The 21184-nt window shown below is 47.4% G+C and overlaps 1 protein-coding gene across 1 annotated transcript in view; it reads left to right on the forward strand.

The window, feature by feature from the left end:
• The window catches only part of CNTROB (centrobin, centriole duplication and spindle assembly protein), a 442502-nt gene that overhangs the window by 398045 nt on the left and 23273 nt on the right, over positions 1 to 21184 (forward strand). The window contains 1 exon segment of the mRNA XM_078668775.1: positions 12963 to 13055. Within this exon segment, the coding sequence (XP_078524901.1) occupies positions 12963 to 13055 (93 nt within the window).

Below are 21184 nucleotides of genomic sequence, written 5' to 3' on the forward strand. Positions count from 1 at the left end.
CTCTTCCAATGGCTAGCCTCTATTTACGAAGCTAGCCAATGGAAGAGAGGTGAAATAAAGCCTCGCTGTTGAAATCATTAAATCTTCGGCTCCGCCCCCAGCTTCGCTGAGGGACGGTAGCCTCGACCTAAAAACGAGCACCGACTAAAGCCACTGGTCTGGCATTGGGAAAGCGTTTTATCAGCCTGTGCTTCACATATAGAAAGAAAAACATGTGGCTGCAAAGAACAAACATTTGCAATGCACTAGGTCTCGCATTTGTGAAAGTTGGATCTATTGGCGTTGTAAATGACAGTTTTTTAATGTTTGTTTGTAGTGGAGTGATTATTTGACGTGTTTTTCTTGTATAGATGTTGTACTAGATACAATGTGACCGATTTGAATATCATTTAATTTGTTGTCTATATAAGTGCTGTCCTGGGCACTGTGAAGGATGCCGAGGTGTCTGTGAGCGACTCAACCTTCATTTTTACGAGCAATATGCAAGGGAGGGTATTGCTTAGCAAATGAATGCCCATGGTTCTTACAAAGCGAGCATCAACCAGATGTGGCTATGGTTGCTGTTTGAGCGAATTGTGGTTAACAGCATGTGTTATGTCTGCATTTGTTTAAATGTTAAAATATAAAAAGTGCTGAAGAATAAAAAATAACAAGCATTAGAAATGCAATAGGTCTCGCAGCATTAGAGTTAGTGCTTTTAGAATTGTTAATGGTTTTTTTTGTAAATCTTTAGCATGAGGTTGAGGGTGAGTGAGGGTGAGTGAGGGTGAGTGAGGGTGAGTGAGGGTGGGTGAGTGTGGGTGAGGGTGAGGGATTGAGGGTGAGGGGTTGAGGGTGAGTGAGGGTGAGGGGTTGAGGGTGAGTGAGGGTGAGGGGTTGAGGGTGAGTGAGGGTGAGGGGTTGAGGGTGAGGGAGGGTGAGGGGTTGAGGGTGAGGGGTTGAGGGTGAGTGGGGGTGAGTGAGGGTGAGGGGTTGAGGGTGAGTGAGGGTGAAGGTGAGTGAGGGTGAAGGTGAGTGAGGGTGAAGGTGAGTGAGGGTGAGGGTGAGTGAGGGTGAGTGTGGGTGAGTGATTGAGGGTGAGGGGTTGAGGGTGGGCGAGGGGTTGAGGGTGAGTGAGGGTGAGTGAGGGTGAGGGGTTGAGGGTGAGGGGTTGAGGGTGAGTGGGGGTGAGTGGGGGTGAGGGGTTGAGGGTGGGTGAGGGGTTGAGGGTGAGTGAGGATGAGGGGTTGAGGGTGGGTGAGGGTGAGTGAGGGTGAGTGAAGGTGGGTGAGGGGTTGAGGGTGAGGCGTTGAGGGTGAGGGGTTGAGGGTGAGTGAAGGTGAGGGTGAGTGAGGGTGAGGGGTTGAGGGTGAGTGAGGGTGAGGGGTTGAGGGTGAGTGAGGGTGAGGGTGAGTGAGGGGTTGAGGGTGAGTGAGGGTGAGTGAGGGGTTGAGGGTGAGTGAGGGTGAGTGTGGGTGAGGGTGAGTGTGGGTGAGGGTGAGTGTGGGTGAGGGTGAGTGTGGGTGAGGGGTTGAGGGTGAGTGAGGGTGAGTGTGAGTGAGGGGTTGAGGGTGAGTGAGGGTGAGGGGTTGAGGGTGAGTGAGGGGTTGAGGGTGAGGGGTTGAGGGTGAGTGAGGGTGAGGGAGTGAGGGTGAGGTGTTGAGGGTGAGTGAGGGTGAGGTGTTGAGGGTGAGTGAGGGTGAGGGTGAGGGGTTGAGGGTGAGTGAGGGTGAGGGTGAGGGTAGGTGAGGGGTTGAGGGTGAGTGAGGGTGAGGGTAGGTGAGGGGTTGAGGGTGAGTGAGGGTAGGTGAGGGGTTGAGGGTGAGTGAGGGTGAGGGTGAGTGAGGGTGAGTGTGGGTGAGGGTGAGTGAGGGTGAGTGAGGGTGAGTGTGAGTGAGGGGTTGAGGGTGAGTGTGGGTGAGGGTGAGTGAGGGTGAGTGAGCTACATCTAATGACTTCAGAGGACTGCTTATAGACTGTTTAAATTACAACCATTGTCGATAGTAAGTACTATTGACCCTGATAACGAAAACACACAACACCAGCTGTCACGGCAGACTGAAACACCCCTCTAACGCACGCTGGTTAATAAAACGAGGCACAACACCGAGGAATATTGACCAGATCACTAATAAGATTGGAGCGCCAATTGATTTTGAACCAAATCAACAGGAGATTAACACAATATTTGTAAAGCAGTGGAATGTGGTGGGGACGTGGCGCAAACAATAAGTGCAGCTAGATCATATACTCAAATACATCCAAGATAGGGTGTTAACGAATAGCGGGTAATTTAACTGAGTGATGCGGCTTCGCACTATGTCCTCAAAGTAAAATGGAGATTAGCAAGCTGGAAAATCTGGAGGGTTACTTACATGCCGCTGGTACCAAAAGTGTCTGCCCGCTTCCCTCGATGTGTACACGGGCTTGTCTTGGCCGATTATTTTTAAATAGGTAAGCCAGAGCGCGCCAAACCAGATTGCTCGGTATTTCCGGGTCACGTGATCAGGGCATTCAAGTCTACGCAGTGCCAGACTCTATGGTGCGTGCGTGCTGGTACAGCAGGCAACACTAGAATGCTGACCCTTAAAAACAAATCAGAAGGCGCTTCGTGAAATCGGCGACACAATAATCTTCGGCACAATAGTAAAAGCAAGCACCAGTAGAGGCGTGTTTGGAAACCGAAGACTGGGTAAGGGGAGAGATGCATGGATTGGAGAGATGCAGGCTGTACTATGCAGCCCCATTAACGATCCCGCCCAAGCAACCATTTTGTATTTATTTACCTGGACAGCCGCAGTGGCGGACTGAGGAACCCTCGCGATATTTACAGGCAGCGCTACTGGATATGGAGCCTGCGTGTAGAAATAATTGGAAACAAGGCTAGCGGCAGGCAGGCAGGGGAGGAGAGGAGGAGGGGGGAGGAGAGTAGGGGAGGCACGGCGGGAGGGGGCGGTGCGGGTAAACAAAGACGGACATGCACGCGCCCGTGACTTTTAAGGTCAATGCGCATGCGCATAAGCTTAATGCGCATGCGCATTGACCTTAAAAGTCACGGGCACTGCAAGGAATCGCCACGATTCCTTGCAGTGTGGATAAAGAGTGGATAACTCGCAATACTCTCGCCTTGCTCGATGCGCATGCGCATCGACAGGCGAGACCTAAAAAGGGGCACAACTAGTTTGTTTAAAATGTAAAACCACGTGTGCGGCAGAATAAATCTGCTATAAATCCTGCATGGTTTTAAAAAGCATCCCTCTCGAGGGTTAATAGCACGCAAGCTGCCTCGAACTGATGATAAAATGCTAATCGCTATTTTAACCGTCTGCAGGAATATGCCTAGGGGGAGGGGGCAGTGGGATCGTCTGGGCTGTTCCGACAGCAAACCTTTGCCAGATATTTAAACAATTTGGATTGGAAATATTTTTAAAACTATCCTCAGTGTTAAGTGCCCTCGTGTAGCACAAGTATTGTTATAGTTTCAATGCTCCTAATGCAAGAAACTGGCAAAACGATGATGGTAACTCCTCCGGTCTCACGTAAACATGTGTTTTAAGTACTTCCTTACCTCTAAATTGCAACACTAATGCTGCATATTCAGTGTTTCTTTACCTTCCGATAGCATCGAGGTCCTTAGTACAGTGTTGAAAAAACCGCACACAGGCAGTGCGTCTTGGAGATCTAACGGGCGCTAAACAGTCCATCGCATGCGAAGTGCCACAGGGCTCCTCCCTGTCACCCCACCTATTCAATTTATACATACTCCCTTAGAGACGAACAGGTGAGGGTCTACAATTATGCCGATGACTTACAGCTACTTTTTACTATCGACAACACTGAAAACTCCATCCTGCACTTCCAGTCAACCATGAGGTACATCAAATCTTGGATGGATCAAAACCAGCTGAAACTGAATCCAGGAAAAACCGAGCTGGTCCTTACTGGGGACAGCGTCAAGCACTGGGGCCCCCACTACTGGCCTCCGGATTTAGGTCAAGCCCCGACACCCTCCCCATCGGCCAAAACACTTGGAGTCATTGTGGACTGTGATCTTTCATTAAAAGCACAAGTGGGCCAGGTGGTCTCCAAATGCTTCTTCCAGTTAAAAAAATAAATCCGGAAGGTTCGGCGTCTACTCACGCCCGAAGCAATCACCCAGGTCGTGATCGCCACCGTTCTGTCCCATCTGGATTACGCGAATGCCATCTGTCTAGGTCTTCCCAACTACCTATACGTCTCCAGATGGTACAGAACTATGCCGCGAGGCTAATTCTGAAACAACCGAGGCGACATGCAGCTACTCCCCTACTCGGGAAACTGCACTGGCTTCCAGTCACCCAGCGCTGTGCATTCAAAACAGGGTGTATGATTAAGTCCTTGCACTGCAAAAGCCCCAAATGTATTGACCTACTAATCACCAGATACAACCTACGCTCACTCCACCAGGGCCTCCTCCAGACGCCTTCTTTTAAACTTAAGCGCAGGTTTGCAACACTTGCCCCCTGCCTATGGAACACCTTCCCTCTGGAGATTCGGAATTGCAAATACCTCCTCTCTTTCCGGAAAGCCTTGAAGACCTGGCTCTTCAGACAAGCACTTCAATAATCCTCTATCCCTCAACCACGTTTATGTTACTGTTGATCTCAGCGCCAAGAAACCAATCGGCGATGGCGCGCTTAACAAATACCTTAATAACATAACATAACATAAATGAATCTTTAGTCTTTGCTGAAGTGCCCCACGCTGCTTTAACCCCTTTCATGCGTGGCTAATTTTCGCGTTGTGCGGGCAATTTACATAGTGGGCGAGATTACGACCGCCCCTGGCCGTCGTGGGGACACGCCCACTGACTCATCACGGCCAGGGGCCGTAAAGAGCATGCAAAGGGTTAAAGACGCAGTGCTGGATATTGAAGTGCGGCTTGCCACGCTGATTTGAAAAACCATGGCTATATTAGAAATAGAGCTCAGCGAATCACGCAGAAGAGACAGTTGCCTCCTCACGTCGTTAACAGGGGAGGGAGTAGGGAGGAGGAGGAAGCTTCAGCCCATGAGAGGGAGCGTAGAGCAGCTGTTTCGAATACAAACAAGCTGCGAGGGGTTGCGAATGAGTGTTCCGCTTGCAACAGCAGGCAGGAGAAATTCCTTTCAGAAAATAGTGCTCACAGACTTGTAATTAAAACATCCAGAGTAACAAGACATGTAAAAGGGGCAGCCCTCATGGGAGGTTACAACAGGAGAAAAGGCGGTACTAAGGAGGGACTAGTATGCCTATTCACGAATCAAAAGCAACCATTTACAAATTGACAGTAACCGGAGCTAATTGAAAATATGGGCAGAGCTTAAAGTCCATACCTGAATACAGCATGTCTCGAAGAGGCTGCGTAAGTGCTGTCTGGGCAAGACCTAAAAAGGGATAAGAGTGGAAACCACAAGCATTGATTAAGCCCATGAGCCCTGGTAGTGAAGTATAACTTTTATTTAATTGGATGTTCACATGTGAACAGACAAAGTGCAGAATCTTGCAGTGGAAGAAAGCCAATGGCTGCATGTTGTGGTGAAAACAGTATGTGAAAGAGTTGACCGTGTAGTGGAAGAAGACACAACCTCTTCATGCATGTATTTTTAGTTTTTTTATTACAGGGGGCTGGCGAATCTCTAGGCCACACCTAACCGTGGCTTAGAGAGCACAGGTACCTTATGCAAGGAACTAACCCACGACTGTTATTATTGGGCTTATTAGAAAATGCGAGGCACAGCTAAAATGTTAATAACTGACTTGAGCTCAACTTTGAGTGCTAGATGTCTCCCCTTTATGAAAGAAAGAAAGGAAGAAACGTGTTACTGAGGTGCAGATTCCATGTAAGAAGAATTCTGAATATAAAAAGCAATTGTCTTGACAAGACAATTTTTCCATGTAGGCAGCCTTCTGTTAAAGTGCACACTGAGCTAAAATTTATAGAATCTTACCCAACGAACTTGCAGAAATTTCCTTCCTTGGAACTTAACTCTGTCATTCTTGCTATCCAAAGGTTGGAAGTCAAACATGTGAGAAAGTAATCTATTCTTTAATGCTCATAACCCCGGAATTTGTATTGCTAGCTCCCTGGCACATTGATTAAAATACCTGAGACACTCCATATTTTATTGGCGCTGGAAGGTGGTAGTGTCATTAATGGAGCACAAAGCAGAGCAAATGCAGACAATACAATTCCCTTGGTTTAAATAGCTATAACAAATGTAGTAATCATCATCATGGCAATCATCGGACAAAATCTGTCTTTATGGAAACAAGGTCTGGCTTTGGCTGCTGAGCTATTGGCTTTGCCAATGCTCGTTTCCTTTGTCGTCTATTTTTAGCTCAAAGCCTAACAGACACTGCAGCTGTCTGGTTTTCTAAACCCCATGGCGAGATTCAGAAATCTTCCTTGGGAATGCATTCCACCCATTGCTTACTATTGGTTTGTGGCTTAACTCACATTTTTTTAGCTATCTATTTGTCAAGAAGCTAATTTCACACTACCGCTCCTTGTATTCTTCCATGAGTGCATCTTTCGGTGAACAAGCCTGTAAATCTTGCGCTTATCTTGTCACATTTGTGCATTCAAAGACTGAGGTCAAATTTCAGGCTGTCTTCCAAGGAGCTTGGTATTTACTTTTCTTTCTCCAACTTCAAAGTGAGAGGATTTATGTGACAATCTTGCTGGATAGTAGGGGTAGGATTTTTTTTCATAGCACGCATTATTGAAATGAAGTGTGCAAGTATTTGTTAACTGTATAGTTTTATTAGTAAAATTGTTTGCCTGTGCCAATGTAATGGTCATTTCAGTTGAAAATGCGTCTGAAATGGCATTACGCTACCACACCCTGCATACTCCACTCTGCACCCCTCCACTCAACTCTGCACCCCTCCATGCCACAGCACTGTACGCAGCACCACTCTGCATCATTCCACTTTACAAAACCCTAGGCGCCAAGCTGATTACAGTCCCAGTTATAAAAAAGGCGACATGGGGAGGCCGAAGTTTTGTTGCTGGGCAGCCAAAGCCTGGGATGACCTCCCTCTTCACCTGAGAAATGCCACCGACCACCTAGCCTTCAGGAGAGACTTGAAGACCTGGCTCTTTAATAAGTAACCTCTTATCTGCTGCTTTGTCAAAAGGATGGGTACCTAGCGCCAGGATACCTCTGGATAACCGCTGCGCTTAAAAAAATTCTGTAACATAACCCTTTGTAGCTGTACCGTACGCCAAGCACCCAGTGCCAATGCACTCTACCACTCACCTGTACGGTGTTCTAATCTATGCCTCTCTACGCTAAGCCACTGAACTCTACCCTGCGCCACTCTTCTCTGAAACTATCTACTTTACGCCACTGCACTCTAATCAGCGCCACTGCACTACTCTAATCTGCACTCTGTGCCACTGCACACTCTGCTACTCTACACCACTGCACTCTGCTGTGCACCGCTGCATTCAACGACACCATTGTGCGCTGAGTTATATGCTGCTGCACACTATGCCACTATACTCCAACATTCTACACCAATGCACTCTACTCTGCTGCTGCCCTCTACGCCCTTGCACTTTTCAACATTCTACTCCACTCCACTGCATTCTGTGCCAATGCACTTTACACCACTCTACATCAATACACTCTATGCCACTACTCTCTGCAGCACTCTACACCACTCTAATGCACTATATTCTACTCTGCACCACTTCACTCTACGCTACTTTGAACCACTGCAATCTATGCCCCTGCACTCTACTATGCAACGCTCTAATGTAGGACGCTGCATTGTACGATGTTAAATTCTATGCTGCTGCACTCTACGCCAGTGCACTGTATGCCACTCTACTCCGCAACACTCCACGCCATTGCACTCTACACCAGTTCACGCTACTCTATTCCACTCAACTGTACACCATTCTACGCAACTCCACTCTGTGCCACTCCAGTACACAACACACTATACTATTCCACTCTAAGACTCCATGCCACTCGTCTACACTGCTAATTTAACCATGTTGAATAGCAGCCACACTGGTGCACAACATGGCTAAAACACATTGGCAAATCCAATTGCTCCTGCGTAGGGTAGACCTATTGGCTTTGCCAGTGCTTTTTAGTACTGGATTCTAAAAAACATTAAAGGATAGCTGCGTGTGCCGACACAGGGACAGCCATCTTTTCATTGATTGTGTTACACTGTACTAAAAGAAACCCCATTCAATACACTATAGGGTTCAAAGAACATTTGAAGCTAATGACGGCTAGCACTGTCCACCCGGGATACTGCGTACTGCACGCAGCACTAAGAACCTGGTAACAGTGTCTATAGAGCTCCCTGCCCCTCATTTAAAAAAAAAAAGGGGGGGCGCAGTACATGTTCACTAAATGTTAGCTTTGGTGCAAACTGCGTGTGCGGCTGTGCTCCCAAAATGTCAATCCGAGTTCAGCGCAATTTGCCATTGCAACTGCGATTTTTCCCTCGAGTATATTTGACCATGTAGATTAGAACATAGAAGAATTTGCATGGTGGAAAGGAGTTTCTTCTCTCCTCCCTCTCCTATCCCGCGACCCTCCTGCTGTCGCCTTTTCTCTCCTGACGGTCATTTCTATACATTTTCCACGTGCCCTTTGTATTCTCCCATTTCCTCGTTCCATTTCTTGTTCAGCTTTTCTTCCTCGTTTCTCCTCAGTCTCTTGCCCTTTTATTCTCGCCCGAGTCTTCACTCTCATCCCTCAATACTTGACACCGTCTTCTTCGCATTTCATCGTCCCCTTTCTTTCCTTAGTCATCGTCTCCCATCTGCCCGACCATCTTGTCTGCTTCCTTCCCCCCCTCTTCCACCCTCCCTCCCCTCATTAGCGTGAGCCGCGGGGCGCGGTGACATTCACTCTGGCATTTGATGGCACCAGGGTGCTGTTGCTCGCCTCCCGCGCCCCGGGGTGGGCCGTGCTCAATTAGCGCCAGCCTACCACGGCGCGGCCCTCCCGCGGCGAGGGGCCGGATTACCGAGCGGAACAGCTAATGAAGGCCTGGTGCTGAACCCGAGGCCGGGGATGAGGCCTGTCCGCTTCTATTTGTGTCCGGCGCGCTAAGTCTGGGCCTGACCTTTCACCATCTGCTCCTGTCGGGCCGGGCCCTCCCTGCGCCTCCGCCGTCCGTCGGTCCTCTTCACCACAGTCCCCTAGCAGAGGACCCGCTTCACCAAATGATTGGTGGGTGGGGCGCGAGGGGAATCTGTATGTGGGGCGTGGCCCTTACGCACTACTATAATGCCAATGGCAGAAAACCTTAAAATGAAAGACCTCACCGTAACTCAAGAACAATGAAAAAGCTTCTAATTTTTCTATTTGTGCACCTAAGCGCCAGTGCTGGACGCCCCCTCTGCTCTCCCTTGAACCCTGAGAGTAGGGAACAAGTTCTAATAAAAAGATAGTTGCCTATGCTATGTACATCAGTGTCACTTTAGCAGAAGGCTGTCACAACCGGTTTGTGCCCTCCTTCACAGTTATAGGTGAGATACAATCTTAACACTATGTATTATATTTGCATGTAAATGTGCATCTACAGTGCATGCTTTTGTTATATGAACATGTAAGCGTCTAAGGTTTATGATCATGTTTTCCTTTTAAAAGTGCCTTAAAGAGGCCCTCCTGTCTATTTTCCCACTATATTATCCCAATGCAAATATGAAATGAAGCTTTTACTAATGTAAACAAATCACGTACATATCTTTTCCACTTATGCAAGGGCGAACTTATGAATTGAGCCAAAATTGCAATTTAAAACTAGGGACACACTTGCTGAATTTTAATAGAACATTTTTTTCTCCTGTACAATAAATGCTGTAACTTGAGTGTTAGAGCTGAGGAATGAGAAACGGCTTTGAATGGCAGCCTTCTAGACACGCATGGCACCTCAGCTCGAAAGAAAGTGGGCTTGTGCACGTTCAGTCGGGAAATTGTGAAGGGTCCTACCCCATTCTTTCGTAACGTATACATTTTTGTCTGAGGCACAACACTTCCAACCTGCGCCTTGGGGTTTAGTATTGGAAATGAAAAAGTGGATCTGGTTCTTAGATCCCTGTTTGCGTAATCAATCTGCTGCCATCTTCAGTATCCCCGGAACAGAGGGTGGGTGGCAAGAGGCTGTGCCAGGTGGAAGTGGGTGAGCCACTGACGCTCGAGCCTGGCTCTGCTGTGGTATGGCCTGAAATCCCTTTGTACACTCGCCACGCTGTGAGTGCAACCAGTTCAAAGCACTCACACACCATCTCATCTGTGTAGCTGCTACGCTCCTATGATGCTGTCTTTGATGCTGTCTTTGCTTCTAGACGCGACCCTTCTGAGCGCCTACCCTTACCTTCTCCAGCACAGGTTGCAAGAGGAGACCGAATTAGGACGGAGGAAGAGGGACGGTATTTGGGAAGAAATGTGGCATGCAGTGATATAGATGACAGCTGGCAAAGGGACATGGGATGGAGAACAGATGGAGATTTGTCATGTGGTAGCATTAAGAAATGTGAAGAAAGAAAATGGAAAGGAAAGACATATCATGGCAGAGTGGAGAGACTGTTCCCCCATCCATACCTGCCTTTCACACCAACCTGTCAATAGTGAAATGTTTCTGCATCCATCAGCATGTCCATCTCCAGCATGCACCAGTCTGCCACAGATTTCCCACAAGCCCTCTTCAAGACCCATTCCCACACTCGGCCCCCAGCGTCTCGCAGCCTGACCATTTTGGGCTGACTTGGCTCGTGGTTTGGCTATTAGAGCCAAGCTGTTCCCCTGGCTTTGCTCTTCACATACATTTTCTGGCTTGCCCACCTCTCGTGCCAGGGGGAACCAGAGAACAAGCCAGACGTAGCTGCTGGCACAACTGTCCTCTTTTGATTTGATTTTCATGCCAGCGAGCCACCTTTCAGGCTTAGAATAATGTATATCAGTCATCCTGGTCAGCGGTCAATCTCACAGATTAGTCCTCAGTTCCCCAATGCTTAGTTTCCCAGAAATTTAGGGTGAACCTGTGTCTCCAAGGTGGCCCTTCCATGGGTTTCCGTGCAGCAATTACTCATTTCTCCACATCAGGTGTCTGGCAGACTCAGTTCCCAGTTAATTTTTGCATGGGTATCTGTTGAAGATGCTAGTATTGGAAAAGCACCATTAGCAGTCATGCCAATTAAAGCAGGGTCTTTCATAATAAGGTGGACAATCAAATTAGACTTTGAGACCTTTCTTAAATGTAACTTTTACCCACGTTCTTTGTTGGATATAGACAAGTTCCTTTGCTGTGTACATGACGATCATCAGATGAAAGCAATGATGCATGTCTGCCTTTTAAATTGATATAACTTCTACTTGATATCACATTTTTGCTGTCTCTAAATACAATGAATGTCATTTCCTATTCAGTGTAAATCCTTCCCTGACTGATGGTTTGTAGATTGACACAACAATTCATTCACCTTAAGATATTACTGCAACTTATGAACGGAAATCACAGTAACGCTTTCTACATTGAAGGAATCTGTACCATTTGAGATTGGGTTGTATTTTGCATGTTTTAAAGCTCTAGTTCTAGCTTATCTATCAGAACAAATAGAATGCACATGGCAAGCAATTTGTAGGCGATACACACCATACAATTTATCGAAGATTAAATAAAAATGTGCAAAATTAAAAAAGCAGAGGAAAATGAGGCATTTTAAATATTTGAATCTAGGGAGGATATTGAGTTTGTGAAGTCGTTTAATGATGACTTGGGCCAAATCATGCTTGGAGTTGCATGGTGTTGAGGAGCAGACCTCTTTCGGGGGCTTGGTTCTATGAGTTATACTCTTTTAGGTTAACACGCAATGGCGAGTAAGTTACTGTGTGAAGACTGCTTTTCATTTTGCCACCATCCACAGCTGTGTTCCAGGGCACCACAATGTTGAAGGCCCTGTTGAACAAGCATGCCAAATTCTGAACCTTATGGATTATTTGCTAACCCCGGTCTGCCACAACAGATGAATTTCTGCCAACTCTTGTTATAACAAGACTAACACAAAAAACGTGTTTTTGTAGACTACAATAATCCTTTGACTTCTGGGTTTGTTGAATCGCATATTTAACCTCCAAGAGCCAATATATTGATTGCTTCAGCGGTAAAAGCTTCAGCAACTAATATCAATAGGTTAATAAAGAAATGCATCATATTTGTGCACTGCTTATTTTACTGACCACCAGTCAAGACATCTGTATGATCTTGACACTCAGTTTCTTTGGTCTCTAACACTTCAGGTGAGCCACTGTTGCCCACACCTCTTTATTCAGTCGGTAAAGACTGATTGGTGTGGGGCCCAGGGACAATTCCCAAATGGGTCTCTTAAACGAAAATATTGATTTCTATCAAAATTACTGTGTAAAGAGGGGTCGTCTCACTCTGGTTTAGGGCGCCACAAGGCCTCCATCCATTACAGTAACACATTGTTGTCAAATCTGATTGTTTCAATTTCTGATTACGATGTGTGGGCCTTATGGATATGGCAGCCTTATGATTTGGTCTACCTTCATAGGAATATGTATGCCTTACACTCTGCCCATTGTTGCGCTTGGAGAATTTTGGAGCAGTACTGGAAAAGTGATATCCTTTCCCTCAGCTGGAAAGCACATTTTCTGCAGAGAAATTTTTCTTTTGAGAAATTATCTGGCGACTCATCCAAGAACAATAATTAACATACTGTAAATCCACCCGCTAAAATAACTATTTGTTAAACCAACATCTGCTCTAATGTTTCAGATCTAGAACGCAGTTTTATTATTCTTTTAAAATGGAATTGGAAGGTTTAGCCTGCATGCTTGGCAAATGCTTTTAGAGTTTTTGAGCCTGGCCAGCAGGGAGCTAAATGGCTCTACTAGCGCTCTGTGATGGCCTAAAGATGCTCATTAAGGGACGGCTGCTTGATGTCTCTCTTTCTCTCCCCACAGCGCGCCATCTGTATAGCAGCAGACCAGACCTGCCGCAGGAGCGGGCAGATCGTGTGCCCTACTCTCCGGGCTTCATTAGACAGTTAAAAGCAGGTATCCGCGTTGGTGACCTCCATTACCCCGTCCTTTCCCAAAACGCACACTCCTATTCATTGAAGTAAGTCCCTTCCTGGCAGAAGCAAGCCCATCTTTTGTGACATATATTGAAAAAAATCTAGCTTTCCAGGTGGCCGGTAAGAATACGTTTTTGTCAACGCTTGAAGGCCTTGTCCTTCAAGGTGTTCATTGATGTCACTTTAGAAGGATTCTGCTTAGTTTCTTAATTTGTCATTTATATTGTGCTCAATAACTGAAGCCCTCGCTTGTTTCGAATGCTTTGCCCATGCTTTTAATAACGCTGACACTTCTTGCTCCCAACAATTTCAGATTTGTTCTGTCAGACCTATGGCACTGCAATCCATTGGATCGAAAAAGCCTGCGCAAAATGATAGTTTTTGCTTTCAACTAGTATTCATTTGACCAAAATGCTTTTCGTTCCTTAGGTTTCCTTCTCTCGTCCACCATAAGGTTTCCCCACACTTCCATTCTTTCAAAACAATCCAGAATATCTGTAATCCAACAGAAAGCTGTAGCCTCTCTGACGTCACACATGCAAATGGCAATCCACATCAATTATGGCCCAGCTCTTCCTTCCTGAACTTTTCAACTGCAAATCATTGTTTTCAGATGTTAGACTAATTTGTTCGATGGAAACAAAACAGTTACAATCCTATTAATGCATTTGAAAGCCAGGACTAGTCCATAATGACTTTGAGAGAGAAGATCCCGCTCCATGTACACAATGACTTTTTGTTTGGTTTGCAACATTAGGGCCTCTTCCACACAGGCATGCAATGACTCCAATACATCTTCCTGGTTTTCAACGCTAAAGCGCAATACTTCACCCCAAGAGATCCAACGCCCACATGCATCAACGTTTTTTGCATTCGCAAACGGTGCGATTCGGAAAAATCGGCCGTTTGCGAATGCAAAATCTTTTTTGGGGATGCATCAAACTTTTGTGCACAATTCGCATTTTTTAGCATTTCTAAAAAATGCGAATGCATTTAAGGAATCGCATTTGTGCGATTCCTTAAATGCAATGCATCATTTTTTAAAAAAATTGCGAATTTGGAAGTGCAAATTAACACAAGGTTGACCCTCGTGTTAATTTGCGAAAATTTTAAAAAAAGCAAAAAAATGCTTTTTTTAAACTTGCATGTTACAGACATGTCCTTAGGACATGTGTGTGTGAAACATCCACTTAAAAATACATTTCAGGGGTGCAGGGGGGGGTTCTTTGGACCCCCCCCCCGCACCCATGGAATGCATGAACATATATACGAATTCTAATTTGCAAATTCGCAATTTCCATTGATTCCTATGGGCCTTTTGGCCCATAGGAATCAATGGGAAATGCGAATTAGCAAATTAGAATTCGCATAATATTAGCGAATCGGTTAAAAAATGCGATTTTTACCGATTCGCTACTATTAGAAAATATTCATGCATCCCGTTTTGCGAATTCCAAATTGCGATTCGCTATTTTTCGCAATTTGGAATTTGCAAACGGCCGGGATGATGCATGTGGGTGCAAGAGTCTGCAAAGCCAGATGAATACTTTTCTACAGGAGGTACTGTGGGTAAGAAGTGATTGGACAGGCAGATTTCCACTCTAAACTCCAGCTTGTCAAGCTTTGAAAACCCCACTTATGTTCTTAGTGAAGAAAGTAGTTCTATTGGCAAAACTCACATTTACAGTACTAGGACCTGATCCTGAAAATCTAATACTGCTGTGATTCGTTTCCAATAAATATTTGAATTGAAGGCATCAGCTGTAAGTTATGTCTTCACCCTTCCTGCAGGTTCACCATCATGGATTCAGTCTCGTATTTTTAACCACTTTAGAATATCTTAATTGAGGTCAGTGAAGAAATTAGAATGAGGTTACTGAGTATGCCCATGATGGGGGAACGATTAGTGTAGCTGACTAGCCCTTTCTAACCCATGGATACGACCACGTCATGAGTCTGATAGTGCACTGCAGTTGCAGGTAGGGTAACAGTCCTATCAGTCTTATGGCCTCATGCATTTGTGTATGCCTCCGCACGACTCTGGCTGCACACAATGCACCTTTTACAGCTCTTCCCATGAGCATTCAAGCTCTGTTCAGCAGTCTGTTTCTATGGTTCTGCCCAGAGTTGCTGTTCGTTCTTTGCTTGATGGTCTTGTGGGGCAACTCTTTTTAAAGTAGCCCCTTTCTTTCACTATATCCAGTGGCGACACAGTTTAAGTGACTGCACATTTGGGGAACCTCTCCACCTCTGTTGACCTCTGGCTTCAGAGAAAATATTTTAAACCTATACAATTCAACACCATGTTCTCTGAACAAGTAAGGAGTGCTCGAACTTCTCCGGGTTATCATCAATTCTTTGGGTTTGGAAAATAAACCTGTCTGTCACTCATTCTTTAATGTGCCAGCCCAAAAGAATGCCAAAATCTCCACAATTTGCACAAGTATGGATTGCATATATAGCTTTCTTTTATACCACAGAAAATGTCACTGTAAGGTGACTAGGGGTCTGTAACTGGTCTCTTCCATCAAATTGTCTTGCAGGGGTAAAACACTATGGGAAGAGGCCATGAATTATAGGCCAAGCATCAAGTTGGTCATGATGCCCCTGCCCTGCCTTAACAATGGTAACAAATAACAAAGTCCACTTAGCACATCTGCATTTATAGTTTGTCATGCTGTCTTTTCAGGTGTAGCAGTTCTAAATAAAGGTGGCTCCCCGTATCCAGAACACAAGGTTATCCAGTATTAGGGGTGTCTTTCAGTTTCACATGCCTGAATCATTCCCCATCGTCAGACTGGGAGTCCCCGGTATATAAATAAAGTAATGTCCCATAGACTAAAGGCCTCACATTAGTAACCTATCCCTGGCCTTTTGTAGAAAGGACCAAACTCTAGAAAAGAGCCAATCAGCTGTCACCTCCCCCTAGAACCCTCATGGAAGGAGCGTCTGTCCCTCAGATTTTCTACTGCACATTGTGCTTAGGGAGTCTCCTCTGAGCTCTGCTCAGGTTTTTTCTTCACAACTGTTTTCCAGTGTTCTTTGGTATTTTATTCTGTTCCATCTGTGATTGCTGATATCATCATGGCTGACACACCAAAAAGGGGTCTTTTTAGGGCCTGTGGTTCCTGTGGAAATAAAAGGCTACATATAGATGACCAACATCAAGACTGTCTGTATTGCTTGTATCCAGACCATTCTTCCAAGGACTGCAAGGTGTCGTACCTTTTCCACTAAAACCCTCAGACTGTGAGGGACGCCTCTTAATCTGGCTCCAGAGGCTAAAAGACAGGGACAACCTGCAGTCTTCTGAGGAATGTGAAGGTTCTTCAGTCTCTTCAAAATCTTCGCTAAAGAGACCATGGATGGCTTCTCCTAGCCCTACGGTACCTCCTCAAGTCTTCAGAGGTTCTCTCCAAGGCTACTTCTGTGAAGGTTTACTCTCCGGAAGTTCCCACCTTCAAGAAGCCTGTTTCGACTCAGTCGACGACTGTATCGTCGACGACGTCTTCATCGCCGAGGAGAGCTATGTCAACTGCATCGCCGAGGAGAGCTATGTCTACTGCATCGCATGTATCCACATCGACGACTGTTTCTACGTCGATGGCATGTCCTTGTTGATGACTACAACCCCATCGTTGACGGCAGGTAAAACTGTATCGTCGACGATAAGCATCAAGAAAACGCTGTCTACGTCAAAACACCCGTCGACGCTGCACTCGCCGATGACAGAATCGGCGACTAACTCGACGACTAGGTCAAAATCGCCGACTAAGGTACCGTCGACAAACACTGTCTACTAAGACGCCGTCGACGAAGTCTCCAGTGATGTCTCCACTGTCGACGATGGCCCAGTCGACGATGAATCCTCCGGCTGACACCCATCGACGCTCCGCCGTAGACTACCACACAGTCGACGAGCTTGTCGACTATGATGGATTCAGGTCTGCAAAGCACATATGTGCACCTAAAGATCACAAAAAAGGCGCTGACGCAGGCTTTAACATCACCGAGCAGAGTCCAGCCACTGCCTCCAGCATGTCTTCTTCAGGAGGATGATTCAGATGAAGGGGACATGTAAATGTAATTTGCACTTGTATAGCGCCCATCACCCAGGGGTCTCTAAGCGCTGTACGAGTACCACTGTGGAACCCTTCCTGGCCTGTTCCTGTGAGGTGTCCACTACCTTTGGTAATACCTCATTTAGATAAGAAGTATAGGGCGCCTGATACTGCACAGGCGTGTTTAACAGGACACCCCAAGCCGGATTCGGTTGTTACTCAGGCGGCCCAGAAGAAGTCCAGAAATCCTTCTGCCCCGGTATCAGCCCCTCCAGATAAGGAAGGCCGAAGATTAGACCACATTGGGAAGCGATTCTCGTCAATGTCTGCAGTAACAGTGAAGGCGGCCAATGCCTTGGCCCTTTTGGGGCGCTACAATAGACAGCTATGGGCGGATTTAGCCCAATATCTATCGGAGTTACCTAATTCTTCAAAAGAAGAGGCGAAGAAGATATTACTAGAGGGTGAAGCCTCAGCATCAGAAATAATAGACTGTGCGATGGATATCGCAGCCATAGGATTTCGTCAGCTGGCTGGGGCGGCAGTCTTGCGGCGACAAGGTTGGCTAAGGGCAACTTCCTTTCGTCCCGAGATACAATCAAAAATTCTGGATATGCCCTATAATGGCCAATTTCTCTTCGGCTCACGAATTGATGAAGCGCTGCAGAGTATAAAAAAGGAGACTGACTCTGCTAGAGCATTGGGCACTCTCCAGTACAAAAGTCAGTCCTTTCATGGGTCTAGAGGTAGAGGACTGTCCTCTTATAGAGGGGACTACCAGTAACGGTCTTCATATTCTTCCGGCCAGAATCGATCCCTGTATCAGCAGCGCCAGCAACAAAATCAACAATCCTCTTATGGCAAGACGTCCTTTCGTGGTAAAGGCCAATGAAAAAACAACGGACGTAGATAATGACCCTTCACTTCAGCCAATCTCAGATTAATTTCCATCATTAAAAATTGGAGGAAAAATATCCCATTTCATAAAAAATTGGAAGCAGATTACCACGGACCGTTGGGTCCTACAATTAGTTCAATTCGGCCAGTCTTTGGAATTTATGCATTTACCTCCCCAGACACCTCCCCGCCCTATGCTTCACAAAACTCTACGCCTGCTTCACGGAGAAGTCTCTCTTATGCTCCAGAAAGGGGCGATTGCGAAGGTCCCTCTGTCTCCACGAGAGAGGGTTTATTCCCGCTTCTTTTTGATTCAGAAAAAGGAAAAGTGGAGACCAATTTTGGACCTCATGGCGTCACTGGACATTCAGGACGCTTACTTTCACATCCCGATTCACAGAAATCACAAAAAATATTCAAGATCTTGCCTTGAGGGAGTGGAGGCTCCTCTCCACACTCACCAATAGTAATAAATAGCATATTACACGTCTGCATATTTATTGATATATTACCCTTAAATGTACCCCATATTCTTACATGTACAACATTATGACATCCAAAATTAGTGGATCAAACATTTTGCTTAGTCCAGTCTAAACTGTTCCGAAAATATGGAGTTCACTGTGTGAAGTGAGCCCATAAAACAGTGGCCACTTTGCTTTTATCAAGTCTTGGGCAGCTCATTAAGTATCTATATGTGGATCTCCTGGTTCATTGGGGCTTTGGGCTTCTTCAGAAGGTTGACCTGAGTCCGATGTCTTTTCAAATATCTGAGAAGGGTTATTGGTTAGTTTTTAGACCTGATACTGATTCCTTTGCTCCGCTTACAGGTACTGCCCTGGCTACAGTCTATATTTGTTTTAACTTGATACTGGTAAATAGTAGCTAGAAAAAGGTAGGCATGGGCCTTCCGTACCCAGTATTTAAAAAACAAAAACAAACATGTAATTGTTTGAATTTTAACCACATCGCTGCTTAAGAGTTTCCCCTGCTGTGCTGGACAGCAACGAAAACTGGTGTGGTCATGACGAGCTCAGCTCGTCATGAGCACCTGAGAGGTATATGCCATGACGAGCTGAGCTCGTCATGAGCACGGAAGGTGTTATCTTTGGAATACGGCTTTTGCCATTAGAGGGCTAGATAGGAAATGGTTACAAGCATTCCCACGCCACCAGACTCCACTGGACCGACCACAGCTGCGTCCACTTCAGCTTCAAAAGAACCACGACCCACCACCACCCGCAACAGGTACCTCACAGGAATTGGAGCAAGATCACCGCGGACCAGCTCACCACCTCCCTCAGCCAAAGCCCACCCGCCAACACAACGGACCCCAACAAAGCAGCCCGCAACTTCACACAGTGGCTGACCGCCTGCGCCGACGACCTCGCGCCACTAAAGAACCCTCCCAGCAGACCCAGAAGCAAGAAGGCATCCTGGTTCACCGACGAACTCAAGGACTCCAAGAAGACCTGCCGCACCGCCGAGAAAGCCTGGCTCCTCAACCGGACCACCGACAACATGACCGCCCTCAAACACGCTACCCGCAAGCACCACCAGCTCATCCGCACCACCAAGAAGAAATCACTGAAGGAACGACTGGACAACAACGCCCACAACAGCAAGGAACTCTTCACCATCGTCAAGGAGTTCTCCAACCCCAGCACCGGCACCAACAACATCACTCCGTCACAAGACCTCTGCGACTCCCTCGCCTCGTTCTTCCACCGCAAGATCACTGACCTCCACAACAGCTTCGGCGCACCACCCACGCACCCAACCGTCAAACCCACGCCCCCACCGCCACCCTTCGCACCTGGGCCACGGTGACCACCGAAGACACAACCCGCACGATGAACACCATACACTCCGGATCACCAACCGACCCCTGCCCACACCACGTCTTCAACAAGGCCGACTCCACCATTGCACCCCAACTCCGGAACATCAACACCTCCTTCAACACCGCCACCTTCCCGGAGAGCTGGAAGCACGCCGAGCTCAGCGCCCTCCTGAAGAAACCTACAGCGGACCCCACCGACCTCAAACTTCCGCCCCATCTCGCTCCTCCCTTTTCCTGCTAAAGTAATCGAGAAGATCGTCAACAGACAGATGACCGCCTTCCTCGAGACGAACGGATCCCTCGACCCCTCGCAGTCCGGCTTCAGAGCCAACCACAGCACCGAGACCGCCCTCATCGCAGCCACCGACGACATCCGGACCCTGCTCGACAAGGGGGAAACAGTGGCCCTCATCCTCCTGGACCTCTCCGCTGCGTTCGACACTGTCTGCCACCGCACCCTAGTCCAGCGCCTCAGCAACACCGGTATCCAAGAGAAGGCACTGGAGTGGATAATCTCGTTCCTCGCCGGAAGAACACAGAGTCCGCCTCCCCCCGTTTCGCTCCGAGGCCACCGAAGTCATCTGCGGCGTCCCGCAAGGATCTTCACTCAGCCCCACCCTCTTCAACGTCTACATGAGACCTCTTGCAGCCATCGCACGCCAGCACAGCCTCAACATCATCTCTTACGCCGACGACACCCAGCTGATCCTCTCCCTCACCAGAGACCCCGACGCCGCCAGAACCTGCCTACACGAAGGGATGAAAGACGTCGCTGAGTGGATGAAGGACAGCCGCCTGAAACTGAACTCTGACAAGACGGAAGTCCTCATCCTGGGATCTTCACCCTCCGCCTTTGACGACTCCTGGTGGCCCCCAGCTCTGGGCACCGCACCCAAGCCAACCGACCACGCACGCAACCTGGGCTTCATCCTGGACTCCTCCCTCTCGATGACCAGACAAGTCAACGCCGTCTCCTCATCGTGCTTCAACACCCTGCGTATCCTTCGCAATATCTTCCGCTGGATCCCGACCGAGACCAGGAAGACTGTCACCCAGGCCCTCGTCACCAGCCGACTGGACTACGGAAACGCCCTCTACGCCGGAACCACAGCCAAGCTACAGAGAAGACTCCAGCGCATCCAGAACGCCTCCGCCCGACTCATCCTGGATGTCCCCCGACGCAGCCACATCTCCAACCACCTGAGGAACCTGCACTGGCTCCCCGTCGACAAGAGGATCACGTTCCGGCTCCTCACCCACGCACACAAGTCTCTCCACGACCTGGGCCCCAAGTACCTCAACGACCGC

This window comes from Lissotriton helveticus, chromosome 12, assembly GCF_964261635.1.
Source record: "Lissotriton helveticus chromosome 12, aLisHel1.1, whole genome shotgun sequence".
Classification (NCBI taxonomy): domain Eukaryota; kingdom Metazoa; phylum Chordata; class Amphibia; order Caudata; family Salamandridae; genus Lissotriton; species Lissotriton helveticus.